The sequence below is a fragment of the Xyrauchen texanus genome, chromosome 15 (genome assembly GCF_025860055.1).
Source record: "Xyrauchen texanus isolate HMW12.3.18 chromosome 15, RBS_HiC_50CHRs, whole genome shotgun sequence".
NCBI classification, from domain to species: Eukaryota; Metazoa; Chordata; class Actinopteri; order Cypriniformes; family Catostomidae; genus Xyrauchen; species Xyrauchen texanus.
The window spans coordinates 6,273,801-6,297,209 of NC_068290.1; the positions used below are offsets into that span (position 1 = coordinate 6,273,801).

The window sequence follows — 23,409 nt, forward strand, 5'->3', positions numbered from 1 at the left end:
TTATCCATGGCAGGACATGATATACAGTACCTAGGAAGGACATTGCGGGTATTGGAACAGCTTTCCTAACCCTAACCAACAATAAAGGTTTTAAAGATAGGGTCTGTCATTAAGCTGGGGCTTGAACAAAATTTTTTCAACCAGTTATTGCCCTTTGAGCTTAGTGATGGGTTTAGAGTTAGGGTTACTCTAAACCCACCACTAAGCTCAAAGGGCAATAACTTTTTCAAACAAAGGAAATCTTATGTCAGTCAGCTAAATCTTGACTTCGTCCATCCTTGTCCACAGCGAGGAACCTGGGGTTCAACCCTGGAGTTGGTGCTCCATTTGTGGAACGTGTCTTCTGCAGATAATCTGCACAACCTCACCTGTGAGGCAGAGAATCGAGCTGGTCTGGGAGAGGCTATGATGCAACTGGACATCGAATGTAAGCCAAAATACTCCAGGGTCTGGTGTTTTGAGTGTAGCTTACTTGTTAGCCAGAGAAAATTGTACTTGTACATCATGTCCAGGTACAACACAGCTGACACATCTGACTAACCAACTAATGTACCTGTTCTCACAGGACGCATTGAGTATGTTTACATGGATGGTCTTACATCGATTATGCTTAGTAAGTTAACAATGTGTGTGTGGTCATGTGAACCCATTAAATGGATTACCTTTATCAAAACGATCGGCACGTCTTTTTTTTCATACCCCGATTTCGCGTTGCATGTAAACACTTTTACCGGGGTTCTTACAGGGTTATTCGACGTGCACAAGTATTGTGCGCATGCCTGTTTAAGCTTCCGTGCCAAAAGAAGAGAATAATTAGTTGACTTAAAATCTCACGTAATCACGGTTTTCTTGCATGAAGCTGATTTTTGGTAGTTATCAGTGTATTGGTGTGCATGTAAATGCCAGGGAAGTGAAACCCATCATGAAAACAACATCAAACAAAGCAAATCAAAACAACGTATCTGACTACTCAAACCCAGTTATGCCCGAAACGTACAAACTAAGGCTAACCAACTATGGGTCCATTAACACAGGATGCATTTTTGCGATTAAAAAGCTAGATGGAGCACAACGGAATGAAAAAAAAAAAACGTACTCGGGACATTCTTTTAAAAGTTTACCTGTGTTTAACTTGACATAAAATCTTTGTGAGATGCTTAAAAAAACAGCAAGAAATGTTGTAATGGTAAAAGATGTCCATTTAGTGCATGTTTACATAGAAAAACAATTAGAAAACAGGGCAGACGGACACAAGATTTGCAAGATTTGCAGTTTGAAACCCTGGTTTGAGGTTCCTCAAACCAAATCCACCATCCAATGTGGGCACACAGGACACTTGACAACGGTTATAATATCGCAACGGTCAAGTTTTTCCATCTAAAATCCTCCCATATGACCACAGTCCATACCGCAATTATCAGAGTTTATCACCTCCTCATCAGAAAAAGGAAAAACAGTGTTTGACTTCAGACAAATGTATAGTCATCAGGGGAGCGATAATGACTGTCAGGAAAATGGGATGATAACCGTCTTCACATCTTGTTTGTTCTCTGCTAATGGATTTCTCTCCCCCATAGTCCGGAAATATAATTGTGAGGATTGATTGGCAGACAGCAAGTGTGTTAGCTGCCAGTCAATCAGAGTAATTTTACTGGTGGACAACGGTTCGTTGGCGAACACTGCTTAATTAGCTCGTAAATTAGCAGGATACTTATAGCAATGCACTCATGAAATCCTGCAGCACATCTCTGTGCGCAGGTGCTGCCGTAGCATAATTCAGATCTGTTGTAAGCCTCTTTTATTAGATCCAGACAGTAATCGATAATATAATTCCCTAGCGTTAGTTATGATCTTAGCGTACTTATTGCTAACTGTAGCTCCGTCCAGCTGATGAAATTCACCTTCGGCCACCTATCTTAACCGCAACCCGATTACTGAATTCAATTATTTAATTCGTTCTGACTACGACAATTAAAGGAGTTCAAAGACGGTTCAAAATGTTGCTCGACAGTTAACATCAGGGCCGTGTAATGAGGACAGTTTTTCAAATGTAAAATGCGGTTATGACACAAATGACTGTGATTCTCCATGCTAAGCACTTTCTAGAGGAAGGGTCACAGGTTAAGAGCAGTGAAATGGTTATGGAGCAGTGACCAGGCTGCGCGCATCAGCATGTTCTCCTGGCTAAAAGAACCATTTCCTGTATCTCACCTTCAACAAGCTCTCAAGTGCCTCTTGTGGTTAGGTCCCCTAAACAGACAGGGATTTATTATTTATAACAGGTCAACAGGTTTACTGTAAAGATGGAGCACTTTGATTCATGGAAAAATTAGGATGAATACGGCTATGGTAAAGAACAGGTACTGGATTTAAAAAATCATTATCCATCTAGGAAGACTACCTTTTTCACAGAGAGTACATGAATGTTCAAAAGAGCGCAACAATCCCATTTATTTTCTCCATAGAGGAAAAGATGTTTAACAATAACTTATAACTTTATCTGAATATTCTGCAATAAAATGTATTGTTTATATATTTATAATTAACAACTTTAAATCAAGTTTTATAGTTTTCTATAGTTTTAAATTTGATTACGTCATTCACAATGCTTCATGGTATTGTAGTTAATTCTCTAATTTAAGATGTTTAGTACATAGTCTTGTGCCTTTGTGTTTTTGTCTGATTATCAAATACTTACAGCTGAAGTCAGTGAATACATTTTTTAACCACTTTTGGCAAGACATGTTGGACATCTACTTTGTGCATGACATGAGTAATTTTCCCAACAATTGTTTACAGAAAGATTGTTTCACCTTTAATTGACTATATCACAATTCCAGTGGGTCAGAAGTTTACATACACTAAATTAACTGTCCTTAAAGCAGCTTGGAAAATTCCAGAAAATGATGTCAAGCCTTTAGACAATTAGTCACTTAGCTTTTGATGGGAGGTGTACTGAATTGGAGGTGTACCTGTGAATGTATTTTAAGGCCTACTTTCAAATTCATCAATCATGGGAGAGTAAAAAGAAATCAGCCAAGACCTCATGAAAAAAATTGTGGAACTCCACAAGTCTGGTTCATCCTTGGGGGCGTGATCATCTGAACAAACAGTATTACGCAAGTATAAACACTATGGGACAAAACAGCCATCTTACCGCTCAGGAAGGGCTCCTAGAGATGAACGTAGTTTGGTGTGAAAAGTGCAAATCAATCCCAGAACAACAGCAAAGGACCTTGTGAAGATGCTGGAGGAAACAGGTAGACAAGTATCTATATCCACAGTAAAACACGTCTTATATCGATATAACCTGAAAGGCTGCTCAGCGATGAAGAAGCCAATGCTCCAAAACCGCCATAAAAAGCCAGACTACAGTTTGCGAGTGCACATGGGGACAAAGATTGTACTTTTTGGAGAAATGTCCTCTGGTCTAATGAAATTTTTTTTTTACTGTTGAACTGATGGCCATCATTATTTTTGTAAGCTGAAGATCACCATCCTAACCATGAATCATGGCAGTGGCAGCATCATGTTGGGGGGGTGCTATGCTGCTGGAGGGACTGGTGCACTTCACAATAGATGGGATCACGAGGAAGGAAAATAATGCTAAGTTTACACTACACGATTTTAAGCCCGATTTCACCGACAAAAGCCTGAAATCGTAGGCAAATCGGAGCTCGCTCCCGTGAGCGACGAACACAATGTATGAACAATCAAAGACGCAATTTGAGAGAAGCGCCGATGCGTCACCGATGTCAGCAAGATATCTAGAATGTTATCTGGACCTGTCTGCGATTCCAAATCGTGCAATGTGAAATGTGCTTTGACAAAATACAACTGCAGCGTTGGCCTACAGCCAATGAGAGAGCAAGAAACAGGGTACGGGAAGTTTAAGTGGGAGGAGTCCCGATGTACCTGCAACAGAACATCAACTAGCATGGCTGTGTTATCAAGAAAGTCTCATTGAACTGAAGAAATGGAGGACAAATTAGTGGAACATTGGCAGGAGCACCAGCACCTATTTGATGTTTCATCTGAACTGTACCACAACCGGTTGGAGAAAGATACTTGGTTGGAGAGAATTCCAATTCTCTTGGACAGTCAGGTGAGCACATAGGTAGATTATTGAGTAGGAAGTACTTTTTCATATTGTAACCAATAAAATACATGAAGCCTTTAGGCGATTAAAAACATACACATCATATACAGAAATGCATAACATATGATCATGCATTTGTTTTCATATCTCGTATCACTTCTCGCGTGTACTCTGTTGTGAAACGTAATTTGGAGTCCAGTCAGAGTCGTCGGGGATTCATCAATAGTATCGTGTCTTGTAACGTGTTCACCCCTGTCGCAGATTCGTCGTGTAATTTGAAAATGCCTTCTGTGACAAGACAGACAGTTGTGTAATATGAACGGTATCAAGATCCGACGTCTTTGAAATTTGTGCAGTGTGTACGAGGCATTTTGTGGATCCATTGAAGCAACATCAAGACATCAGCCAGGAAGTTAAAGCTCTGTTGCAAATGGGTCTTCCAAATGGACAATGTACCCAAGCATACCTCCAAAGTTGTGCAAAATGGCTTAAGGACAACAAAGTCAAGGTATTGGAGTGGCCATCTCAAAGCCCTGACCTCAATCCGATAGACAATTTGTGGGCAGAACTCAAAAAGCATATGCGAGCAAGGAGGCCTACAAACCTAACTCAGTTACACCAGCTCTGTCTGGAGGAATGGGCCAAAATTCCAGCAACTTATTGTGAGAAGCTTGTGGAAGGCTACCCAAAATGTTTCACCCAAATACTAACAAAGTGTATGTAAACTTCTGATCCACTGTGAAACATTATGAAAGAAATAAAAGCTGAAATAAAATCATTCTCTCTAATATTATTCTGACATTTCACATTCTTAAAATAAAATAGTTATCCTAACTGAGCTAAGACAGGGAATGTTTTCTACAATTAAATGTCAGTGAAAACTGAGTTAAAGAAAAACAGTTTAAACGTATTTGTCTAAGGTTTATGTAAACTTCTGACTTCAACTGTGTTAGCTTTACATCATAGTTTGTAATGATGTGATTTAACTCGCAGCTGGTTATTTGGTTCATGGCTTAGAATTATTTTGTAAAAACCTTGTCGCGGTTCTATGATTGGTGGATCTTTCTCTTCATGATCATGGGTAGTGTAGTAAGTTGAATTAACGCAGACTAATGGCTTCAACAGAAGCATATACCATCGATTAATAACCTTTCAAATCCCTATGGAAAAAATATTTATGGGAAAAATACTTCCGAAACAATACGGCTGAAAAAGTGGGCAGGCACTGATGTTCTCTATTGAGCAATACTGTTAGCGATCTGCAACGATAAAACCAGCAAATCTGTAGTTAAATTTTTTTCCGAACATTACATTGTGGTTGTGGGAACAGTGAAAACTAAAATTACACTATAACTAACACAAAAACTGTGCATAATCAGTACTTAAATAACAACAATAATAATTTAGCTTAATATGCTATGTGTCAATCAAAACTTTAGCAAAAATGGCTGTTGTAATGAAAGATGTAATGAAAGTCTCCTTATGTGTTCCACAGAAGACAGAAATTCATAAGGCTTTGGAAAAACATGAGGTAGAGTAAATGATGACAGAAATTTCAAGCAAAAATTACTTACTTAAAAACTGATTAAATTATGCAAACTACAGATAAAAAATATTTTGTTACCGCTATTCTTTAAAGACCCACCAGATTATAATTTTTTTTTATTGGTACACACAGTATTGAAGAATAGCCGATTAGGTAGAAAATTGTGGATATCGGTTAAAAAAATACTTTTATCGGTCTGTCTCTAATTTTTGCAAACCCACTGTCATTGTCTCTCTGCGTTCAGTTCCAGTGCGGATCTTGTTTCTAAGAGATCCAGAACCACAACATCACTGGTGTTTCCCATTTGCTGTGGACAGCAATCCTCCCGCCACCATCAAATGGCTGTTCAACAACATCCAACTCATTGAGACCCGCTACATCTACACTGAACTGATCCGAGATGCGTCCGATGGCTCCGTTCAACACGGCTGCCTCTTTCTCAACAAACCCACCCATCTGAATAACGGCTACTATACCCTCATCGTGGAAAATAAACTGGGGAGGGATGAGGCCACGGTAAATTCAAAATTCATGGATAGTCCATTTGGCCCCTTTGATCCAGAAGGCATCATTCCGGGTGAGCACACATCTTATATAGTATGTACAGCATGTAATGCATTGCGTTAGCAATACCAAGTCTGGTACTTGGAAATCAAAAACTAATTTATTGTTATATTCTCTCTCCATATGCCAGTCCTCATTGATGAACCAAGTAAGTTATTCTGAATTTCTTTTGATCAACTTTTTTATTATTTATATTTACAGTGTATTACTAAACTTGGTATAATATTATTCTGGGATTAATACCAAAAACCATCAGCAAACTAGTCAACACTGCTACAGTGGATTTTCAAATACGTGACAGTAAATTTGGCATTTTTCTGTATTCTGACTGCCGCAATCTTGAATTTGTTTTCCTTTTCTGGAAAGTCATGCAAATGTAATAGTGGATTTTTTCTTTTGCTTTAGTAGCAAATGGGAACACTGCGTTAACATTCGCAGTGTAGTAGTGTCTGAAGGGGTGGGCATACTGTGAATTTATGAAAGACCCAAACTTCCCTTATAGTCCTACATACACGTATAAAATGTATATCAGGGTAAGTTTCTTGCTGACATGGTGTAGAGTACACAGCTAAGAACAATGGTATGGTTACTTGATGTTAAATATGTATTTAAATATATAAGTGTCATAAATGTTTCTTTTATTAGGCTACTATGAAAATTGTTAATACATTATTATTACTCTATCTAATAAACTAATTCATAATGCGTAATAAACTGGTAAGCATTGTAGCTAATATGAGTGTAGTAATGTTCCCATCAACACGTTATCTTGTATTATCTTGTATTAGACGGGCTGGTTTGAGTATTTTCTGTAACTGTTGATCTACTGGGATTTTCACACTAAACAGTCTCTCGAGTTTACTCAGAATGGTCCCTAAAAACAAAAAACATCCAGTGAGCGGCAGTTCTGTGGATGTAAATGCCTTGTTGATGAGAAAAAAATAGGATCAGAAATTAATGGTGGTGCTCAATAACGTGCAATAACAAGCAGTATTTTCACAAAGTTTAATTGCATAAGTTACATTTAAATGTATATATACATATAAACATACATATATAAAAATATTTACGTTTAGCAGGGAAATACATTTATAATGCAAATGATGGTTACTTCAGAGTTACTTGTGCATCAGATGCTGGAAATGTCCCACCCCTTACTGAAATGGAAAATATTATTGGTTACCAAATATTCGATCACGTCTGAAATGAATGTTCTTAGTGGTGGATCGGCTTAGTCGGACTGTCTGTCTTGCCAGTGCCATCAGTTGTGCTCCCGCAGCTCGGTGCGCATTTTGAGTGAATATCTGTACACTTATATATAAACAATTCGCATTAGTAAATTGAAAAAGTTCCGGGTCAAAAGAATATTAATTGTTCTGGCGGCCATACATTTACATTTAATTTGCTATAGTTTACTTATATATTCCAATCACGGAATTGGAAAAAGGGTCCATAGTGCAATCAATGATCAAATGTACTGATTGCTTACTATTGAAAATACAATTTTATCTCAGTGATAAACCAATGTTTTATTATCAGCGCCTCCAACGAACCAATCAACAGACGATGTTACTGAAAAACTGGAGAGCAGAGTTTTTGGGGTAAGAGATGAGTCACATATGTATACTGAATAAACTGTTATTTTTCATCTTACACTCATGATGGATGTTTATTTTGACAGGTATCAGTAGCTGTGGGTCTTGCTGTGTTTGCATGCACATTTCTGCTCATCATGGTTGTTGTCATCAATAAATGGGGGCAGCACTCCAAGTTTGGTATCCATCGTAAGTTATACTTCTGCATACAGTATCAAAGTTATCATGAAATCAAAATCAACCCTACAGATTTGAGTTTCTTAATGCATGATCATGCCCTTATTGTGTACAAAAATGTAATAAGTTGCTTTGCCACTGAAACGGTTTTCCGTTTTGGCTGTTGCAACAAATCCTTCTTTCTTTTCACCCCCTTCCCCTCAACTACCTGGATTAATTTTAACCCAATGGTTCATTTATTCGAGTAATAATAATAATAATAATAATAATAATAATAAAAATGTGACCAATGACAATGTGATTACCAAGACATGAGTGATAGAGCACAACAGTGGCCACCCACTTTTTCAGCCATCTTGGTTCCGGAAGTATTTTTCCCATTCATTTCCTTCAAACGGATTTCATAAAATCTTTCATTAAAAACCATGAAACTAACCAACCAGCTGAAAGGTCAATCCAATTAAGCATTGTGAATGACATAATAGAATTAAAAAGGATATTGTAAATATACAGTATAAAACTATAGATTTCTTTTTTGAAAATTGTATTATAAGTATATAAACAATATATTTGTTTTTATTTAATATTTACAGATATATAAGATAAATATATATTAAGTCAAGTTATTTTTATTTATTTAGCACTTTTCACAACACATAATTTCAAAGCAGCTTTACTGGAATTATGCTTTAACAGAAAAAGAAGCTGTAATATAGTAATGTCTTTGAGTCATAATAGTATGATTTAATAAAAAACATGACTGTCAATTTTGCCTTAAAATAAATAAAATAATAAATAAGTAAATTATATTTAGATTTAGACCCCCAGTGAACAAACTGAAGCCGACTGTGGCAAGGAACACAAAACTCCATAAGATGTTGGTTAATGGAGAAAAATAACCTTGGGAGAAACCAGACTCACTGTGAGGGCCAGTTCCCCTCTGGCTAAACAACATGAATATAATGCCAATATTAGTTATTTATGTGCAGTGCAAGTCATAGTTAAAATGAGTAAACTAAGTAAGTGTGAGGGGCCAGTGTTTAAACAAAAAATGTTGTATAAACATTAACATGGACACTTCTCTATAAAGAAGATATTTCTCCCAAATTCCAACTAAAAACTCAGGTTACTGATTTTGTTTCACTTGTTCAAAAGACAGTACTAAATTAATTTCACTCATTGTCAAATGGAGACATTTCAAAGTCTCACCAATTTAAGAGGAAAGGGAACTACTGCACGAAAACACATTGCAGAAACAAATTGTGTGCGATACGCAATAGCAGAAGAATGTTAGCATAAAACAGAAGACAAAAATCAGTAGACAGCACAATAACAGGCCATGCCAAAATGACTTTATCCATTATTATTTTCGATTCTGAATAAGTTCTGAATAAGAGGCATTGTGTTGCTTTTAAGTATGCTCAAAAAGGCATCAAAAAATGGCCTCTTTCTGTATGCTGTAACTTTGTACATTGTCAGCCTAACAGCTCGGCAAAGTGCTGCTAGGTCTTAATTACAGCATGCAAAGTAAATAGCATCGGGAGCCCCAGCCGCGAGCCAGCCATTAAAGAAGAGTGATGGAGCCAGTCTTTTCAGGTCCACTCGCTCCTCTCACAAAGTGCCTAAGTGGACCTGATTGCCTCACTCCCATCTCTGCCTCTATTCCCCGCGTTCCTTTTTGTTGCCCAGTCTGGGGTCTCTTCGCGGTTAAAGCTTGATTGGGTTTTGTGATTTGAAGGAGAAGCTTTTGCTAATACAGATTTCTAAAACCGAGATGATTTAGTTTAAATAAGGTAAACATTCTGCTAGATATCTTTTTTGTTGCATTTGCAGTCCATTTTAATAAACATATGATTAGTAGTGCTTGCTAAGGCAGGCATGGTTAGTACTATTGTTAATATACATAGGGTTAGAAACTTGAACAAACCCTTAATCCTAAATACTGAACTCTGACCCTGAAAGTGTACGTGTCGAAATTTAATACAAATTATTCTGAAGCAATTATGAAAATTCCTTTTCACCTTTCAACATTCAGCATAGGTTATATTATCTTCTTATATTTTCATTTGAATCATACTGGGGCAATTCTAGTTCAAATCTTTCTTGATTAACTTAAAGATGAAGTGTGTTATTTCGTCATCACTTGCGGCACCAAATGGAATTGTAAATAAAAGACAACATGTTTCCTGAACACTCCCCCTGGTCTGCCATTGGCTGAAAAAACAGGTAGTCTGGATGACATTGGCTGAGCCAATGATGCTGTGTAGGGTTGCTCAAACAAATATGGTGTGTTCAAGTCATATCGGAATGATTTTGTTTATGGGATGAGCGCACATGACACTACAAAGTCTCAATTACCTGTGGGAAACTCAGACTTTCCAATTTTCCATGTCGTGTAAAAAAGATTTTAACTGTGCAGTTTAGTTTGTATCCATTTTTTGTACTGTTATTGAAGAAAATAAGACTCATTTAGCTGGTTTATGAGCAAAATTACATTTCCCATAATTAAAGGGGTAGCACATCAATTACATACCTAATGCACGGCTTGCTCTTAATTTTGTTACAATGGTGCTTCTTAAGCTTCTTATCTTTGCCAGTAAAGAGAGAAAGACATATAAAATCGCAAAATAGGAATATTCCTTCAGACTGAAATCACATTGTATTTAAGACTTCCAACCTCGTAAATACAAACTTTGCAGGAGACCTTGAACGCAACAATAAAGCAATGCTTTGAAAACAGCCAGAGCCACAGTCAACTTTGCAAATAATGTTAAAACAGAAGCAAAATTGTCTAAGATATTAGAGATATTAGATATTATCTTTAAAATAAGTGCATTTGGTCTTAATGCACTGGCAGACTTTCCAGACTTACCATTTGTTGTCTATCTGTCTACAGGTTCTTCTGTTTTAGGGACTGAGGACGATCTGGCCGTGTCTCTCCGCTTTATGAACTTCGGGGCAAGTCCTCCTTCTTCAGATGATGGCACGCTTGATTCCGGCTTGTCCAGTTTTGTAGAGAATCCCCAATACTTCTGTGGCATCATCAAAGATAAAGATATGTGTGAGTAGTGGCTAATATTACGCAAGCTTTTGAGCATGCTAATTTCAATGCATTATATTGAACATGTATATATTTCCTAATTGTATTAAACAACAGATCAAAGTGATTATTTCTATGTTTATTGCAGGTGTCCAGCACATTAAAAGAAAAGACATTGTTTTGAAGTGGGAACTGGGTGAGGGAGCATTTGGCAAAGTGTACCTGGCTGAATGCGCCAACCTTTGCCCTGATACTGACAAAATGCTGGTCGCCATCAAGGTATGGTCAATGATTTGTGTTAAGCAGGGATGGATTATGAGTTGCAAAGGCCCCGGTACCAATTCTCCAATTATATTAAAGTTGGGGTTGCCAAACTGGATTGTGCGACCCCCCCCCCGGGCAGTCAAGGGCCCCTGGTAGTCAAGGGCCCTTGGGCATTGGCCCATTGGCAATCCATCCCTGGTGTTAATTCGGGTTAATATGTGTCTATATTATCTGCTTTCTTTGTTACATCATTGCTTTTTTCCTTCTGTACACTGTACTTGTATCTGGATAGACCTTGAAAGTCGCCAACGAGTCCACCCGCCAGGACTTCCAGCGTGAGGCCGAGCTGCTCACAGTGCTACAACATGAGCACATTGTACGTTTCTATGGTGTGTGTACAGACGGAGAGCCTCTGGCTATGGTGTTTGAATACATGCGACACGGAGACCTCAACCGCTTTCTAAGGTCAGTCTAATAACCACTAGCTGCTCCCAGAGAATTACCTACAGCAGTGTGGTGTAGCGGTCAGAAAGTGACCAGACAAAACAGCCCTTGGAGAAAGAGCATTAATCCATACATGATGTTTTAGTACAACTCACGAAATACCAACACATACTGTATGTCATTTCAAGAATAGTTTTTATTTTGTTTTTGTGCTTTTAATGGTTAATATTTTAAAGGTTTGTGCCTTAATGGTTTCTTACTTATAAGTCTTACTTCTGAGAATAAAAATATATATGTAAACTGTATTGCATTTACTACCCTCAGCAGTCAAATGATGAGATCACTTCAGATTTTAACAGGGGAAATAAAACAAACTAGATGTACATTTAATGCAATTCTTGCAAAAGCTTATAAGAGCCATATGTTCGGGAATAAGTCTACATTGTTTGTGCTGGGTATTTTGTAGATTCAAGAGAACCAGCTCATAAAAGTAATTCATTTGGAAATCAGATTACACTGGTCACACTGGGTGTTATGCACTGTACAATCAGACGACACTGGTTGCACCGGGTGATTTGTGCTGAAGATTCAAAAGAACCGACTCATAAGAGTCATTCGTTTGGGAATCGGACTACACTGGTCGCATTTTAGATTCAAAAGAACCAGCTCATAAAAGGCATTCATTTGGGAATCATACTACACTGGTCGCACTGTACAATCAGACTACACTGGTCGCACTGTGTTTTGTGCTGAAGATTCAAAAGATACAGCTCATAAGAGTCATTCGTTTGGGAATTGGACTACACTGGTCACATTTTAGATTCAAAAGAACCGGCTCATAAGAGTCGTTCATTTAGGAACCCCACTACCGTGGTCATGCTAGTATATTTTGCACTGTAGATTCAAAAGAACTGGCTTATAAGGGTAATTTGTTCAGGAATCAGACTACACTGGTCACACTGGGTGATATGTGCTGAAGATTCAAAAGAACTGACTCATAAGAGTCATTCGTTTGTTAATCGGATCTACACTGGTCACATTTTAGATTCAAAAGTTCGAGCTCATAAGAGTCGTTCATTTGGGAACCCCACTACCGTGGTCATGGTAGTATATTTTGCACTGTAGATTCAAAAGAACTGACTCATAAGAGTCATTCGTTTGGGAATCGGACTACACTGGTCCCATTTTAGATTCAAAGGATCCAGCTCATAAGAGTCGTTCATTTGGGAATCCCACTACCATGGTCATGCTAGTATATTTTGCGCTGTAGATTCAAAAGAACTGTCTCAACAGAGCCATTCGTTCATGAATCAGACAGCACTGGTTAGGATGTGTATTTTGCACTGTAGATTCAAAAGACCCAGCTTATAAGGGTAATTTGTTTGGGAATCAGACTACACTGGTCACAATGGGTGTTTTGCATAATAGATTTAAAATAACTGTATCTTAAGAGTTCTTCGTTTTGGGAATGTTACTACACTGGTTGTGCTGAAGATTCATAAGAACTGGCTGATTTGAGTCATTCGAAAATTTAGACTACACTGATCACACTGTTCGTCTCCCACAATAGATTCAGTAGAGGGGCAGAACTGCAAATGTTGTAATGTGGTGCAGGATATACAGTTCCGGTATTTTTATTTTTAAATGAAACCATTTCTTGGTTCTAAACCCTAGTGCCTATGCATTCTATTAATGAACAGATATTGCATAGCAAATAATGTACTGGAAGTTATTGGGGCGAATGGAATTGGGACACAACCAGAACTCGAATCTGAGTCACCCACGTGAGCACCACAGCTCCAAGATGTTGAAAATACCACCTTAGGGCTGTTCACACAGAACATTGTGTGTCCAACAGTCCTTCTGATGTGGTGCTCCTGCACGAGACACTGACAAACAGTGAGATTCAGTCCAACAAAAAGTGCAGAAGGATGCAAAAATGTGTTCAGAGTGAACAACACTTTAGGCTGGTTAATGTTGTTATTTATTAAGCTGGGATAAAACTCATTATTTTAATATTGTAAGAATTTACACATCACCTTTTAAGCATTTAATTTTCCATATTTTTCTATGTACTTTCACATTCATATCTACTGAAACTCAAAGGACAAACTGTGGAGAAGCACAACAGAGCTTGAATGTGGATCCAGCTTTGTGATGCTCAAGTTTTAATTAAGATGTAAAGTTCACTGAAGTATGAGTTAACTGATGGAGGACTGACTGACCATATGTGCAACACAGCTGAGTCTCGGTGCGTAAAGATCCAGTCTGTCTGCCAGGTGGTTGCTGGGGCCAGACTGGAATGTTTGAGGGGGAGATGGAAATCACATTTTCATGAGACGAGTGTATGGATGTGTCTCCAGTCTCTGCAGCAGCTGCCCCTATCCTGCCACCTGCCTGCTAAACTAATAGGGTTCACATACGAAATCTCATAGCAGAATGGAGTGGCAGAGAGTTTGGAGAACTCTAATAGGATGAATGGAGTCAGTGGTTCGCTCATTGAGGCCTGATTGACAATGCAAGGCAAGTCGAGGGTGACCCTGACTCAGAGACAAGTCTTCACTTGTAAAACAAAATAGATCATTGCAGATGAATGGTTTAACAGAAGGCACATGAAAAAATGTCTTTACTTTTAGGAGTCCAATCAAATAATGAGTTGAGAAAGAGATGTTGTAAATCATGACTGATGTGTTCATTCATCACTCTCGAAATGGAAGGTCAAGTTAAGCGTATTGTATTGTAGGGTACGGTATTCCATGAAGGTTGCTGTGGTTGTATACTGCATGTTTTTTTTTAAATCGGTCATCCGGGTAATCCATGTATGCAGAAAATTCACAATTCACAAACCCAGTGAATGCTAGTAGCCATATCACCCTGCAGCTATTGCCTGGTTGCCCACTAAAGCTAAGCAGGGTTGAGCCTGGCCAGTACCTGGATGGGAGACCTCCTGCGGAAAACCAAGGTTGCTGCTGGAAGTGGTATTAGGGAGGCCAGCAGGGGGTGCTCACCCCTACGGTCTGTGTGGGCCCCAGTATAGTGACGGGGACACTATACTGTGTAAAAAAAAAAAAAAAAAGCACTGTCTTTCGGATGGGACGTTAAACCAAAGTCCTGAATCTCTGTGGTCATTAAAAATCCCTAGGGCACTTCTCGTAAAGAGTAGGGGTTTAACCCCGGTGTCCTAGCCAAATTCCCCCCATTGGCCCCTATCTATCATGGCCTCCTAATAATCTCCATCCCTGAATTGGCTACATCACTCTACCATCTCCTCTCCACCAATAGCTGGTGTGTGGTGGGCGTTCTGGCGCACTATGGCTGCCGTCGCATCATCCAGGTGGATGCTGCACACTGGTGGTGGTTTGAGGAGATTCCCCCTATACTATTTAAAGCGCTTTGAGTGCCTAGAAAAGCACTATATAAATGTAAATTGTTGTTGTTGAACCCAGTTTATGTAGGGAACATACCTTTTGGTCCAAAAGTAGGCAGCATAATAATACCTTATTTTGGCCAAATGCAGCATGGCATGTATCCTTTAATGAGAGAATGCACTTAAAGATCAAAAACTAACCCTATAACCTAACCCTAACTGTGATGTGCTCGATGAAAAAAAAATTCATTCTTGTATTTTGAGATGAGTTCCTGCCATTTGGGCTAGGATGTTGCCTATTTAGGCAGCTCACTTGGTTTTAGAGCACATACATCAAATTTCAAAAATAATCTGCCTGATCTCAAAATTATGTGACTGTGGCACCATTTTTGCTTAATGACGTTACCTTGTTTATTACACTAAAAGCTAGTTAATGTTTCATGAGGTACCATGTGACATGAAAAACAATTAGGTTTTTAAGGTTAATGCTCTATCGATTTTTCAGTTACCAAAACATACCTCCCTACCCTAAACCTTAAACCTAATCGAGATTACAATTACAGCTGTCACAATTACATAATCGTGAAAAGTGTCAATTACAGTAATCCATTTAGTTGTACTCCCATTTCACCAAAATTACCATATTTTTTGGGCCATTATGTGCATGAATTCAGAGGAAAATCTGACACGTTTAAATTAGTCTAAAGGCATATCAGTAATGCTCACTATCTAAATTATAATGTGTACAATTTGTCAAAATGTGAATAACACTTTTTGTTTTACATGCAATTAAAATATTATAGCAATTCAGGAACATAGTTCCCAAGCTGCTTTAAAGCAGAGCCTACATTGAGAATATGGCATGCAACTGTCCCCACAGATTAAGTATTTGAATGTAAATTCTGTTAATTGAAATGAATAATCTCACTTATAATATCAAAGGAAATAATCGGCAATTATGATTTTCGTCATAATCGTGCAGCTCTAATTTAACCTAAACAATATTGCTATATTGACATGAAAAATGCAATTGCTGGAGAAACCAAATAATTTTGTGATACTTCTATGACACTTTCATGCTCTTCAGGATTGGTCCTTTGCATTGCAAGTGCAAGTGAACATGCCTGATAAAGGATGTAAATGTAGTTGATATAATGCAAACACTAAAATATATCACCTTACAAATCATGCACTACATTAAAAGTGTTTAGATGTCATAAGATAGCATTGTCTGAGGAACAGGGCGAGAAGTCAGTATTTATGAACTGATAATCTGCCATTTTACTTGTGATTTGTGTGAAATTCAATAAAAGTTATTGTTGTAGCATCACTAGTGTTCATTTGACCAGAATGACGTAAAACTATTTAAAAATAATTTAGCAAAAAATGTACGTACTGTAACGAGATTCTATGACACCAGGTTGAAAATAGTGCAAGTATAGTTGGTAGAATGCTATTCGGAGCATACCCAAAGTCTCTTTCTTCTGTGCAATGGCTTTAAACAGCTATTTTATATATGTCTCTTGTTTTCAGGGCTCATGGTCCAGATGCTTGCATCTTGGATGAAGTGAAGGTTCCTCCAGCGGGTCAGCTGACTCTTCCTCAGATGCTCCAAATCGCAGCTCAGATCGCTTCTGGCATGGTGTATCTCGCTTCTCTGCACTTTGTGCACAGAGACCTGGCCACCAGGAACTGTTTAGTTGGAGAAGGACTGATGGTGAAGATTGGAGACTTCGGAATGTCGAGAGACATTTACAGCACAGACTACTACAGGGTAACAGCACATTTGAGTCACATTCCATTTAAAGGAATAGTTCACCCAAAATGGAGAATTCTGTTATTTACTAACCCTCATGTTGTTCCAAACCCATATGACTTTATTTCTTAAGTGAAACACGAAAGGAGATGTTATAAAGAATGTTAGATTAGGAGAAACAACTGAGATACGAAATTGATTTTTTTTTCTCCAGATAGTCTTAAATGTAAAAATATATTTTTTTATAAAAAAGAAATGTATATCATTTTTATGAGTTACAAAAACAACAATGTAAATGTAAAATTTACCAAAACTAAAGTTAGAGACTATTTTGATATTGAAAACATTATTTTTCATGTCATTCATATGTTTTTAAAGCCTTACAAGGAAATCATATATCCTTATTTTATTATTGATTTATATATTTGAAGTTAAATATGTAAAAATGACTTAAGATGTATGAAGCACACATGCACCTTAAAAGAAATATGACAATTTAAATGACAATTAATTGTCATAGCCCTAAAACCAACAATTAATCAGCAAAATCGCAATTATTTTTTGACAACTAATGGTCAGCCAAATTTCGTAATTGTGACAGCCCTACTTTTATCCAATGCAACATACATAATAGATGTAATTTGTTGTCTTTGACACCATTAGGTTGGTGGAAGGACGATGCTGCCAATTCGCTGGATGCCACCAGAAAGTATCATGTACAGGAAGTTTACCACAGAGAGTGACATCTGGAGCTTTGGAGTGGTCCTCTGGGAGATCTTCACATACGGAAAACAACCATGGTATCAGCTATCCAACAGTGAGGTACAGAACTAAATTTGGTTGCGCAATCAAATGTCCAGTGTTTCTTCAAATTTCAAACTCATTCATTGTTCCAAAAGAACAGCCTGATAATATGCACATACTGATAACGTGGCGTACACGTTTCATTCCTCGTAAGTAGCTTTGAAAATAAAAAAGAGAATTGCATAAATAAAATAACAAATTTTAATGTTGTCTTGCTGATGACATCGAAAAGATTAGAATAGTTGTGTATCAGTGCTGGCCAGTGAGCTAAAGCATACAGACAAAGCTATAGCAACCCTCATTGTGATATGAATATCCATTTTGGGCTGAATGAGACTGTGCTCTTAAGCACTTATGAACGTGGAGATCAATAGATTTTTAGGTACCAGAGTGATCCAGACCTCTCAGATCAGACACCAAAAAGTGGACGCTGGTGTGACCACAACTGCACTTTTACGCAGGAGAGGCCTCTCTTCTTTCAAGAGAGAGGTGGATCACTTTCCCGCCAACTCAATTTTAATCTGATTAAACCTCATCTTCGCCTCGAGCCAACGTTGTTTAACCTTGTTAACCTAATCCTTCCTGAGGCAATGATGGAGACAGCTAATTATCGAAAGCCTAATTGTAGGGGGCAGAGACAGATCATTCTTGACTTTTCCAATCTGCAAGGAGAGACTTTCGGAGGGGTCAATGTGAATTTATGTTAATTTATTGCAATGATTGAAAGCCCTTTTCAGTATGATGTTGTGTGGTGTTGACAGTCTCTTTACCTCATTTGATTATGAGGTAATGCTATAAGGGCATAATGTCAGTGCCAGTTTAAATAGTGACCAGGAAGAGCCATGTTGAGAAGTAGCTCATTCTATAGAGTCACCCGATGTACTCAATACAAGTTGAAGGGGATCACAAAAAAATCAAATTTTCCTTGATCTTTTGAGGTAAAAGAGTTTGACGTAGGCAAGGTAAGCTCTTTTGTATAGCCAATTACATACGGTAATTCCGAGTGCTTTACATAGTCATGATAAAGGAGAAAAAAATAAAAACGTAAGGAGAGGTAAAGATTATAATACAAATATATTTTATTATTTCTTAACACCAGAAAAACTTAGTACTTAAGTGTGAAAGTATTTAAAGTCTGTTGAACGTTGTGCTGTTCCTGGTTGTGTGTTTTTTTTTAACAAGATCTCTGATCATTTCAGTCTGATCTTAACATTTTGAGTGGAATATTTCAGCACAGATTGTTTTAAAAACAAATTGTTGCATCAGTTTCATACACTAACCTGCAAACTCATCAACGTCACTTTGTTCATTCTTGAAGTAGTACAAAAACCTTTTGTTAGTATATGGTGACAAGATTCACATCTTTGGACTGCCACCTGCACCCCATCAATGCATCCTGTGTGCAAAACCTAGATATGTAGAAACATTTAAATATAAAATTACACTTTTAAATATGACACTAATTTATGAAATATACAGTATGCCCAATCACTACAACAACATTTAAGAGCCTTAGAGACTTTCTTTGGGTTCTTATGACTTGGGTCAGTAAGCAACAAACTCCCAGAACACACTAGCAACCACCCAGTATACACTAGCAACATCTACAACACCCTAGCAACCACCCAGAACACAATAGTAACACCCAGAACATACTAAACAACCTAGCAACCACCCAGAACATATTAGCAACAAACAAACACACAAGCAACACCTTAGCAGCCATCCGGAAAACACAAGAAACACCCTGAACATACGAGTAACACCTCAGAACCCAACCACAACAAAAAATCAACACACCAGTCACAAACCAAAACGCTAGCAACACACAAAAGTCACTATAAAAACCCTAGCAACCACTCAGAACATATTAGCAACACACAGAACACACTAGCAACACCTTAGCAACCACAAAAAACACAAGAAATACCCTAGCAACAACACAGAACACACTAGCAGCACATTAGCACCCAACCAGAACACGTTTTAATTGTCAAACTCACAGCTCGCAAGTAAATGCAGCAAAGCTCTGTTTCTGATTTCACATGCAAAAAGTCTTAATAAATAAATTATGACAGTTTTCTGAAGGTTCAAATTTAAATGAAATTCCCTATTCAAAGTTTTATACACTCAAGTACTTAGAGATTGTATTTTCAAATAATATGTATTTGAGAGTACATTTGCTCAACATGTTTCTTAAGAATAAAATTCAAAACAGTAGTTTTCTTTAAATGTACGCACATTGCCGCTGCAGTTCGGCATCTTTCGGCAGCCCAGCTACGACTCTGGAGGCTGCTCAAAACTCTGCAGCACCATTGAGCACTGCACAAATAGTTTTCCATTAAATTTGATCCAAATAATTTTCAAAGGACATAGATTATTTAATTTAGCCATGACTGGATAATACATCATATATATGTATCTTTCATATTGCTTTCACAATGTTTTTTCAGTTACAAGTATGTCTTTTAGTGGTTTGACACCTTGAACGAACCCTAAACAAGGCTACATACAGTATAGAGAAATTGCATAATAAACATCCCATTTCTAATCATTCAGTTTGCGCAGTTGCACAGGGTTCATACACTAACCTGCAAACTCATCAAAGTCACTTTGTTCATTCTTGTAAGTAAAAAGAATAGACTGACCCGCATCGATACGTCCTGTTTGGAAACCTAGACCTAGAAAATTGTAAATATAAAATTATACTTTTAATTATGACTCTAAATTATGAAATATATGCCCTATCACTACAACAACGTTTAAGGCTGCTCTGATGCTGCATTTAATTTCCACAGAACCAAAGCAGCAGTAGAACTGCCTTTGATACTAGGGGCTTAGTTGATGCAGAGCAGGCATCATTTATTCGTGTTTTTATGCAGCATTGCATCTCAACATTTTGAGCAGGCACAGAGCATACTTTTTTATAAAGTTTATATTTTAGGTTTAGGGATTGAAAAAAAAAACAAAGAACACTGTTACTTGTCCTGCACTATTTGCACTACAGATATGACTGATATCTCAAATAGAGTGGCTTGTTGAGGTGTAGTGTGGTGTCACATTTCTATGTTATCAGATGTATAATTGATAAAATAGTTGAAGATTCAATAGAGTTACAATGAAAGAGGGACCCAAGCAATCTCTAGAGACCAGAATATCATAGAGACTTGGGCTAAGCTCTTATGATGTTAGCAACCACACAGAAGACACTAGCAACACCCTAGCAACCAACCAGAACACGCTAAACAACACCCAAAGCACACTAGAAACACCCTAGCAACCACCCAAAAAACACTTGCAACAGTAAAAACATACTAGCAACACCTGAAACACACTAGCAACACCATAACAAACACCCAGAACACTATAGCAACACCTTAGCACCCAACCAGAACAAACTAGCAACATTCTAGAAACCACCCAGAACACTAGCAATTTGAACATGCAAGCACCACTGACAATGTCTTCAGAAAAAAGTATATGTACATTAGATGTAGCAAATTACAAACACAGTATTGAAAGTTCTTTTTAAAAATGACATTAATTAAAATCTAGGTCCAAAGAAATGGCACATCCTGCAATATAATCGTAATATGCAATATAAAAAGGGCCAGTAGTGGCTCAGGGTTGAGGCTCAGGGTTACTGACCAGAAGGTCGGGGGTTCAAGCCCCAGCACCACCAAGATGCCACTGTTGGGCCCTTGAGCAAGGCACTTAACTCCAGGTTGCTTCGGGGGGATTGTCCCTGTAATAAGTGCACTGTAAGTCGCTTTGGATAAAAGCGTCTGCCAAATGCATAAATGTAAATGTAAAAAAACTTTTTCATGAAGTTATGGAGATATGGACTTTTTGAGCTTGATTTTAATCTAAGAATTTGCTCCATAAATGTTTACCAAGTTGCAGACACATTGTCAATTGTCATTCAAAGCAATTCACAGACACAAACTTGTATTTTTATTCGTGTCTTCCAATTTATTTCACTGTAAATTCAAAATGTTTACCCACTTTCCAGGCAATCGAGTGCATCACACAGGGGCGAGAGCTCGAACGGCCGCGTACCTGCCCGAAAGAAGTGCACCTGCTCATGCAGGGCTGCTGGCAGAGAGAACCGCAGCAGAGGCTCGTCATCAAGGACATCTACAACCGCCTCGTAGCCCTTGTGAAGAACCCGCCCGTCTATCTGGACATTCTGGAGTAAAGGCGTGCAGAAACGAGTAAGGAGAGACTCGCTTCCAGCGGCAGGATTGGGCTGAGGATGAAAACAATGGTGGGTTTAGATGGACGGAAATCAAAGAACTGTCTCATATTCAGATGTGCTGTATGAACGTTTACCTAGTTTGTTGATGTGTATGTGAAATCCACTGCTGCTGCTTGTTGTTCAGCCCTTTATGGAGCACCAAATGAAAGAATGTAAGATTGTATCCAAGAGTTCAAATGTAAAAAATAGGAAATAAGAAAAACAAACTTGAGTGGATACTTGCGTTAGTGGAAATTGCTCATGACTCACCCCAAAAGAGACTTTCTATATGACGATATTGTTGTCAGGGCCTTCTTGTATTATAATTATAGATCATTAAAGATGATGAGTGTAATTTTTCCTGATGTTAAAATAGAGTACTCAAATTTCAGTTGAATTTGCTGAGATAACTATAGGTAAGCCACTGTAGGTTGATTTTCTGCTCTGTGGCACTTTTGAAAACATTGCTCTGTTTGTATGTGCATCACTACATAGCAACATTGGCTCAACCAATAGCATGAAAACAATTATTATTTTTGCATTAGGTGATGCAGAAATTACACACTTCACCTTTAACTATTATGTAAAGTTCCTAAATAATTTTACCTTCGAAATGAGGATTTGAAGTTGCTTTAATTTAAACGTTATCCCAAGTTGACTGCATTTCTTTTCACAGTATCTTGCAATTATGAATATACTACATCAACCTCTTATGCGTGATCAAAACATGCATGTATTGTACATCTTTCAATGTTTAACAGCAACTTCTAATTATTCCTATTACTTCCTGCTTTTTTTACCGTATCAAAAGCATCAGCAAGGTCAGCAACAGATCAACTATAGTGGAGACACGGGCTGTGTTCGGAATGGAAGACTTGCGTACCTCATACTGTGCAGTATACACTGTATACTGGCTACAATTCTTTTTAAATAGTATGTGAAACAGTGTGTAGTAAATGTTTCACACGGTTAAATGCTACATTGTTACACTCTGTAGGTCTCCATCTATAACGGTATGCATACAGGAAAAACTACTAGCAGTTTGCTAATCTGCTATTCCAAACAAAGACAGAATTTTAGCATGATACCGGTGTAAGGACAGAGGTGGTGTCAATCGAATATTAATTTATCACACAGCATGTTAAGCTGCAAATGTCGCTGTTTATTACTTTTATTCTTTCGATAATGGGTGCGTCATATTTACGTACTGGTTGTGCCTCCTGTACATAAGCTAGCAACTGAATTGCATCATGTTTTCTTGTTCATTTTGTGTTTTTATGTACAGTGAGGAAAATAAGTATTTGAACACCCTGCTATTTTGCAAGTTCTCCCACTTAGAAATCATGGAGGGGTCTGAAATTGTCATCGTAGGTGCATGTCCACTGTGAGAGACATAATCTAAAAAAAAAAAATCCAGAAATCACAATGTATGATTTTTTTAACTATTTATTTGTATGATACAGCTGCAAATAAGTATTTGAACACCTGAGAAAATCAATGTTAATATTTGGTACAG

At 37.8% G+C, this 23,409-nt stretch overlaps 1 protein-coding gene across 2 annotated transcripts in view; it reads left to right on the top strand.

Annotated features, from left to right (window-relative positions):
- The window catches only part of ntrk1 (neurotrophic tyrosine kinase, receptor, type 1), a 40,198-nt gene extending 17,019 nt beyond the window's left edge, over positions 1-23,179 (top strand). For both annotated transcript variants that reach the window (XM_052143839.1, XM_052143840.1), the window contains 11 exons: positions 289-427; positions 5,890-6,222; positions 6,340-6,357; positions 7,749-7,810; positions 7,891-7,993; positions 10,878-11,042; positions 11,170-11,300; positions 11,578-11,750; positions 16,630-16,870; positions 17,516-17,674; positions 21,669-23,179. In XM_052143839.1, the coding sequence (XP_051999799.1) occupies positions 289-427; positions 5,890-6,222; positions 6,340-6,357; positions 7,749-7,810; positions 7,891-7,993; positions 10,878-11,042; positions 11,170-11,300; positions 11,578-11,750; positions 16,630-16,870; positions 17,516-17,674; positions 21,669-21,854 (1,710 nt within the window). In that variant the 3' untranslated portion in view covers positions 21,855-23,179. The remainder of the gene's footprint in view (positions 1-288; positions 428-5,889; positions 6,223-6,339; positions 6,358-7,748; positions 7,811-7,890; positions 7,994-10,877; positions 11,043-11,169; positions 11,301-11,577; positions 11,751-16,629; positions 16,871-17,515; positions 17,675-21,668) is intronic.
- The last annotated feature ends 230 nt before the right edge of the window (positions 23,180-23,409 follow it).